This window comes from Globicephala melas, chromosome 20, assembly GCF_963455315.2.
Source record: "Globicephala melas chromosome 20, mGloMel1.2, whole genome shotgun sequence".
Taxonomy (NCBI): Eukaryota; Metazoa; Chordata; class Mammalia; order Artiodactyla; family Delphinidae; genus Globicephala; species Globicephala melas.
The window spans coordinates 47,401,419-47,409,447 of record NC_083333.1 but is presented as its reverse complement, the minus strand read 5'-3'; the positions used below and the strand labels follow the sequence as shown (position 1 = coordinate 47,409,447).

General features: G+C 51.4%; 1 protein-coding gene across 7 annotated transcripts in view; it reads right to left on the bottom strand.

Annotated features, from left to right (window-relative positions):
• Positions 1 to 1,645: 1,645 nt before the first annotated feature.
• ACACA (acetyl-CoA carboxylase alpha) overlaps positions 1,646 to 8,029 on the bottom strand; it is a 272,141-nt gene continuing 265,757 nt past the window's right edge. For all 7 annotated transcript variants that reach the window (XM_060290411.1, XM_060290412.1, XM_060290414.1 and 4 more), the window contains 2 exons: positions 5,982 to 6,118; positions 1,646 to 4,030 (listed from right to left, as the gene is read on the bottom strand). In XM_060290411.1, the coding sequence (XP_060146394.1) occupies positions 3,907 to 4,030; positions 5,982 to 6,118 (261 nt within the window). In that variant the 3' untranslated portion in view covers positions 1,646 to 3,906. The remainder of the gene's footprint in view (positions 4,031 to 5,981; positions 6,119 to 8,029) is intronic.

Below are 8,029 nucleotides of genomic sequence, written 5' to 3'. Positions count from 1 at the left end.
GCTAAGCTTGGAGCCAGATTTCTTGGTACCCAAGGTTGTGCTCTTTTCATTTAATTAGGCTGATTTCTAAACCTTTTTACCCAATCTTCCCATGCCCCCAAACCATCAAAGGTGACCCACTCTTTTCAGGAACATACCTTGTCTCCTGGCCGAGCACTTAAAGCTCATCATGCTCTGTTGCCTACTTGCCTTTTCACGCTTCATTGTCCCTCCTCTCCCAGATGACTGCTGTGCTCTTAGCCAACATTCCTACTGTCTCTTGAATAACTGCAGATGCGAGTGCTTGACTGGGGGCACCTGCCTTACTCTCCCAGCTGGAAGCCTCTCTGCCCATAGGCTTCAGCCCTTCACTGTCTGCACACTCGTGTGGTCCTTGGCACCCTCCGCCTCACCATGTGGATCAGGGCAGGCCTGGGTTTTACCCTTCTTGTGCCCAAGCTGAGGAGCCAGCATTTGAATGCAGGTTCACCTCCAGCTCAGCACCTCTCCAGGCCTCTCGCCATGCGAACGGTCCTCCCTGTCATGGTCATGAGGCACTGGCATTTGTCACTGTGTTCTTGTTTTTCAGTTGGGGAAAGATGTGTGGGCCCAGCTTAAATCCCATTTCCCAAAAGATTGAAGCCTCGCTCTTCAGTCTTTTCCTTATTACCCCAAAGTAATACTAATGAAAGCTTTAAACTTTCTTTTATTAAAAAGACTGATGAAGGAAATGGCATTCCCCAACAACAGATGAAAGCACTGTACGTATCAGGCAAGTTCCCAGAGGCAGCAGTGGAATCTTCCCATTAATCCTGCTGACCTTCCTGAGAACCACCAACGGGTGCTGGCCGAGAGTAGGGATAGTGCCAAGTTTACACTTGGGGTCTGGTTCTCGGCTGCCTGCTTAGCGGGGAGAGAAGGCCCAAGGCCTTTGTGCCACCCAGCATCCCCCGCCCATGGAGAGCAGCGGCTGGAGGCAAAAAGCGGCACCTTCCCCTGGATCCTGTATCTCCCTTCCTGCTCCCCTTTCTAGAACATCTAGCTTAGGGTGATTCAAACTGATAAATATTTTGTAAATTGCCAAAAGCCACCCTTTGCTTTGCTGTACATCCTAAAGAGAGACGGACACAGCACCAAGTTTAATAGTCAGCAGAGGCCGGTGCTTCCCCTCCCTCCTCTCTTGTGGCCCGAGCCTTTCTTTGCAGATGTTATTCCTGCTTCAACCATATGGATTCATAGAAACTGAGGCAGAGGGTTGACTGCCCCCAGTGCCTTTTTGTGCCCAAAGTTAGCGTTCAAAAGCCATGAAGTAGCTAAATTATTCAGAGGATCTAAAACCTCTCCATAAAGGGGGCGCGAAGTGGTCTCTGAAAATGGTTTGCTATTCACTTGACCCGGAAAATGCCACAAATCATGCAAACCCAGAGGTTCATACCTTCCTGTTCACTTCAAGACCCATGAAACTGCCCAGCCCATCAAGGGTATGTGGACCCGAAAACTGCCCAGGCTGGGAATGGCATCGTTTGCAGAAGCACCGTGCACCACGGTCCTTACACTGGCTCTACTTTCGGCAGGGGCAGGTCTCACCCTCACAAAGCTCCCCTACTCAGAGTGGAACCAGAGTGAGGTGCTGGGCGTGGGCTGAAGTGACACACAGTGACTCATCTACAAACGTGGAGGTTTATTTTAACAAAACAAACATGAAAAGAATACATTTGACTGAAGCTCCTTGCTCATCAGGCTGTGCGTACGTCGAATGCTCTGTAAGACAAGTGAAGGCTGCTTTGTGACCGAAGTGAGCGGACAACATGGTGATCCTAGCTCAGGCGAGTCTCAGCTGATACATCGCTCACCCTCCTCCTGCCTTGGTGACCTCGTGTGTGTGATGGGCTGTGTCTCTTCCTGACTTCTCCATAGGAAAGGGCCCTGTCCAGGTAAGACCTAAAGTGGGGCGCCCTGGGGATGGGGGGTGGTGAGCATGGCCAAGTTCTAGAGACTAAATGTATTCCTTTAATGTGTCATAATTTTGTTGGGGGCTGGGGGGAGGTAAACAAGTGTCACCCGCCAGGGCAAGCATAGGACTCCACACCACCTGCAGGTGTGTGGAAGTTTATTTATTGTAAAAAGTGTAGAGGAATTATCTGCTCAAAGGTGAATCCACGCTTACTGGGTAAGCGAACACCAGCAACAGTGGACGTGCTTCCTGGACTGAAGATTGTTCCCCACCTTCTCCCGCCCTTCCTGGCTTGGATGGCGCCAAACCCCCGCAGCAGGGCAGCCGGGCCGAGGCTCCAGGCTCCTGGGGGCAGGTGGCAACCCATCCAGCCACACGGTGCCCATCTGCACAAACAGTTCCCGAGGAGAGGAGTGGAGCTCTTTCTTGTGCGTGAACTGTAGGGTTAAGGCTCAGAACCGTAGCTCGTACGGAAGTGTTCATACTGCTGCTTCTCAGACGTCTTAGTGATTTCCCCCTTGGTCATCAGTGACAAATGCTGCTAAATGCAATTAGCTGCACTGTAGGAACCGGATGCTGCACTGGGGTAGCCGAACGCTACCCCAGCCCTGATCACCTGCCACTCTTGCTTTAGGAACACTGACGGGGGGGATCAGTAAGCTCTCTCCTTGAATAAACTGGTTGTTGAAAATAAACTCTCCATCACCCATGAGGAGGCCAGGGAGGGACCCGTGGGCCTGGAAGACAGCAGCACCATGATGGGGTTGTGGATAACCTTAAGGTCACATGGATTCTGTGTTCCCTGGAAGCCTCCCCAAAGCGGGGAAGGCCAGTTCCCAGCGCCGAGAGCACTGATGTCACCAGGGCTCCTTTCCGTGGCTGTGGGGAGACCGGCTGTGCCTGTGTACATTCAAGGAAGAGACGAGACCCAAAGTAAGTAAGAGTGAGTGTCAGCTGCTAGAAGAGTGGCCCCAGAAACAGAGACGATGGCCCTGTAGGCACCGTTAACCTCCTGTAACTATCAAAGCTCCAGGCTTAACAGTAACAACCTCCCGCGTCCTAAAAAGAGAGACTGGCTGGCCCGCTCTCGCTGTCGCATGGTGACTACTTTCCATCAGTGACGGGAAGGGCAGCTCCCCTGGGTCCTCCTCTGCCCACTCGGGCTACGGTACTGCCAGTGGGGCCCCCGGGCATCTCAGCTAGCCGAGCAGCGGCACACGGGGCAGTGGGTCAACCGTCTCTGCGCTTGTTCTGAGAAGGGAGCCCCAGGGCGAGGCCCCTAAATCGACGACAGTGATTGGGTCTCTGCTTTCTCTGCTTCTTGGGTCGCGGTTTTGCCCTCATCTTTGAGTTCCATGGAGCTTGCAGATTTCATGCTCTAATTTTTCTTCACAAGCAGTACCTTGGTGTGATGAAACTGGGTGCCTGGTGTGGACTGGGCTGAGTGTGGGGTAAGAAGCAACAGACCCGAGGCTTCCTCCTCTCCCCACGCCTGGTGCTGGGCCTATGGCCTCAGCCCGGGCCCTCCTCTGCTGCCGGTGGCTGCAGGCTCACAGGGCCAGGGGCGAGCGCGGGCTGCTGACTGCCTGGCAACAGCTCCCACTTCCCGGGGCCAGACCAAGGGGCGGTCAGGACAGGAGGGTGGCCCTGCTGGCGTGTGGTAAGACCTCTTGGTAGGTGCTTGTACCCGTCATTGCCTTCTTAGGTCCTGGGCAGGGAGAGGGGACTGCCGTCACAGCCAGGGTAATAATAAATACTGAACGGGGTAGGTGTGACTGGTGGGCTGGAGTGGGGGCTTGTGACCCTACGTCCCAGTATGTCATGCGTAACCTGAAGACACCGAGGGGAAGCAAAATGCCCCTTGGATTCCAGTGCTGGCCCCGTGTGCCTTCTAATCACAGCGGCTTCAGGTGTGAAAGGCAGCTCTAGCCCTTTTCTCCGGAGGCAGGGCAGGGGTGGGCAGGAAGCTCTTCCTACGTTGACGGGGAGTCCATTGTGGAGAGGATCCGAACGACTTCTGCTCGCTGAGTGGGCGAGATGTGCTGGGTCATGTGGACGATGGAATCCATGGCAACCTCTGGATTGGCCTGTACCAAGCTGGAGGGGAAGATTCGGGACAGTGAGGATGAGAGAGAGGCAGCAGTGCCTAGATCGGGGTAGCTTCAGAACTGCCCAAGAAACCTGCTCCCAGAGTCCACTGCGGACCCTGCAGTTCCTTCCTCACCTGATTCATTTTCCTACGTGAATAATGTCCCCAGTAGCAAGATACCACACGAACCCAAAACATTTTGTTATGTCAGAAAGTGAGGAAGTAACCTCAAAAAGCAAAAACCAAAACCCCGATGGGGTCATGTCACAAAGATAGTGGACCCAGCCTGAAGGTGCTCCCACTGGCTAAATCTGGGACATTTGGGGCATCAAAATAATGAATTACAAATCATTGAAAAAAGACATTCACTAGTCTACACCAATAACAAATATATAATAAATGGAGGAGGAGAGAGGACTTTTGCTTACAGGAGAATTGGGGTGGTGAGATGTGATTGTGCAGAGGAGTTGGAACACTGTCATTTTGCAACCTCACTGTAAAGACTGGATCAGGGACTTACCTGGTGGCACAGTAGCTGAGAATCTGCCTGCCAACGCGGGGGACACGGGTTCGAGCCCTGGTCCGGGAAGATCCCACATGCCGCAGAGCAACTAAGCCCGTGCGCCACAACTACTGAGCCTGTGCTCTAGAGTCCGCATGCCACAACTACTGAAGCCCGTGCGCCTAGAGTCCGGGCTCCACAAGAGAAGCCACCGCAACGAGAAGCCCGCGCACCACAACCAAAAGTAGTCCCTGCTCGCCACAACTAGAGAAAGCCTGCGTGCAGCAACAAAGACCCAACGCAACCAAAAATAAAAATAAATTAATAAATTAAAAAAAAAAAGACTGGATCAGGCAAGAATCATCCCTGGATGCTAAATCTAGGTGGAAATTCTGATGAGCAGGAATCTGCATGGCCTTGGAGTGTCTCTCCTCAGACTGCTTATTAGGTTCGAGGGGGATGGGAAAATCAGGAATTACACAGTGGAGAAGCTGAGTAACAGCTTGGTCAGGTGATGGAAACTAACACTGGGACAGGCAGATGACATCACGTGCCTCCAGATACGGTACCCTGTGAAGGCCAAATCGTCACGGATGTAATCTTCTGGCTGCAAATGCACAGCCTGAATCTAATCGTGAGGTAACATCAGACAAACTCAGAATGAGCAATGGTCTGCAAATGGTGGTTTAGATAAAATGTTCAACTTATAAAAATTAATCATTTTACTCTGGTTATGTAAGAGAATATCCCTATTAGCAAAGGCATGCTGAACTATTTGGGGGTAAAGGGCCATGATGGGCCATGACATATGTAACTTACCCTTAAATGGTTCAGAAAAAGAAATATATACACACGCGCGCGCGCACACACACACACACATGCGTGTGCTTACTCTTATATAAAAGAGTAAGCACACACACAGATGACATATCAAAAAGGGTAAAATGTAAATACCAGGCACATTTGGGTACAGATTTGTTCTCTGTACTGTTTTCAGTTTTGCAGTTTTTCTGTAAATGAAATGTGTCCAAATAAAAAGTTTTAAAAATGTCCCCAGCAGCCTCCACCACCCAGCCTGTGGAGAAGACGGAAGCCTCTAGAACACAACTAACTCTTGGCTGGGGGAGGGGAGGAGGTAGTTTCCCAGGAAACTATGATGCAATCAGCTTTTCCTCACAGAATCATTCATCCGGTTTGAGTATCTGCATTTGGAGCGAATAGCTGGGCACAATGAACTAAGCCATCGTTACTAAGTGCCCCTGGGGACCAGCAGCTGAGCAAGAACTGCGCTTCAGGGCTCCTCCGATCTGTGGGTCAACCACAGCCGTCTCAAACAGAAAGGGACACAAAGACTATGAGGCATCATCACCTCACCGTTTGTCCTTGAGCCGCTCATCCCCGAGAAGTGAGCCCCACTTCTACCCAGGAGCACCCCCACCTGCCCCCGCGGCTCTCACCTGCGGATCTGCTTGAGGACGTAGTCTCTGCTGATATACTTGATGTTCTCCTCTATTACCGAGCGAGCGCCATCTTCCTCTGCCAGCTGCTTCTCCAGCCATTCCACCAGATCCTTGTTGTTGTCCCAAACATAGGCCTGCCAACAGACGACGCCTGCTTGGACACCAGGGCCCAGGCCAGGCTGGACACCCTGACTAGTCTACATCTAGAAAGTGCACTGCAAAAGCTTACTCAACGTAAAGAAGCCGTTCCCAGCTCTCCATTACTGTTGGCTTTGCAGGAGGAGGAAGCAGGCCTCAAGGCAGGAGCCTTCCTCGTCTTCCCTGCCCTGCTTTTGAAGTGTCCACCTGGGCCCCCCAGAGGCATCCGTGCTCACACGGACGCTGGTCCCGTCCCCCTACCTGTTCCACAAAGGCTACGGGAATTTAGTCCCCTGACCGATTGTTTAGTAAAGTGCAGACTGAGAGGGAAATGCTGTTTGCCTGGTGTTTCTAAAATGAAATGTGTGCTTCTTGAGGAACTGAGTCACGATTCCTAAATTTAAGTCTGTAGTCCCAGCAGGGTGTGTGGCAGGTGAGCAGCCTGGCTGTGGAGGCCTCCTGCCATAGAGCTGGAGGAGGCCAGAGGTGAGGGGAGTCCTGCCGCGGGTCGGAAACCTAAACCCCAGTTCGCTTTCTGTGAGAGTTTTCCGAAGGGTCAGGATGTCCGTCACCCTGAAAGTCTCAACAAACCACCTCTCACCTCCTCCTTTCAAGATCATTTAGCTGAGCATTTCCCAGGTAGTTGACTACATAATAATTCAGGAGTGTGTTAGAAACCTAATAGCCTTCTCCTGGCTCTCGTCTCCGCTCATTTTCTTTACAAATCATTTAGGAATCGTTTTGTTAATGGTTTCCGGAAAACCAAGTACCGCCATTAGGGCTCATTCATATTTATGTCATTTTGTTTGGGTAATTAAACACAAAGCTCGTCATTTAAAGGTGCGCTGTCCTCCTCTGTTATCACTAACCGAGTCAAAGTCAGAATGCCAATGAGTTTGGCGCTGTAATTTAATAGGTGGGTGCGTTAGGGAGCTCGGCAGGTGGCTCAGGAAGCCTGGATTCCAGCAGAGGCGCCCGAGCCACGGCTGGGACCCCAGGGCCTGCAAAGCACGGAGCTGCGTTCTCAGTGCCCGCCAGAGTCGTCACGCAGGAGGAGACCGGGCGCTGTGCTGTTTCCTAAGGTTCTACTTCGGGCCTTTCAAAATAATGGTTTCTTTTCAGACTCTCACTTCCCCATCTCCACCTTGGCCAGCGAGTTCCCGGTGCTGCTTGTTTATTACATGTCCTGTAACTGACGTCCACGTTTCTAACAACCCTTAAGGAGTCCTTCACAGTTGAAGGATTAAGGAGCCCCAGGATTAAGGATCAGCAACGTGCCTTTTCTAGTTCTTTTGTCCAGTTCTTTTTCTTGCTCCAAATTTGTCCATCTGTTTGTAATCACTGACAAAAAGATCAGCTCTCCTGGTCAGGGTGGTGCGGCCCGGACAGTGCGAAGCTGAGGGGGCCTTCCCACCTCTCCGTGCTGCGCGTCCTGCCCAGCACCTTCGAGGCTGAACGCAAGCGTTTTGCACATCAATCTCTACTGACAAGGGTGGCGGTGGTGGTGTTTCCCACAGTGTGGCTGTCTTAGCTCCCACGTGCCAGCTCCTGCCCACCCCACACGTGGATGGGTGCGCCTGCACTCCTAAGCACTGCCCCTGAACTCCGACATTTCCATCTCCATCATGGTAATCTGGACTTCTGCACATGCCCTTACTTATGAGGATTTGGGGTGAGGAAAAAAGAAAACAATGCGTGCTTCTTGGAAAACAAAAACTAGATTTACCCAAGAATCCCAAAGCCTTTAGTTTAAGAGAATATTTAATACTCTTATTAATCATTTTTAATCCGTTTGCTTTTAATTAAGAAACAGCATGATGCTTTCCTATCAACATATGCCAGGGAGCAGATTAATTGTGGCTTAAGATAACTCGCCTTGATTGGTGTAATGTATTAGCTAACGAGAT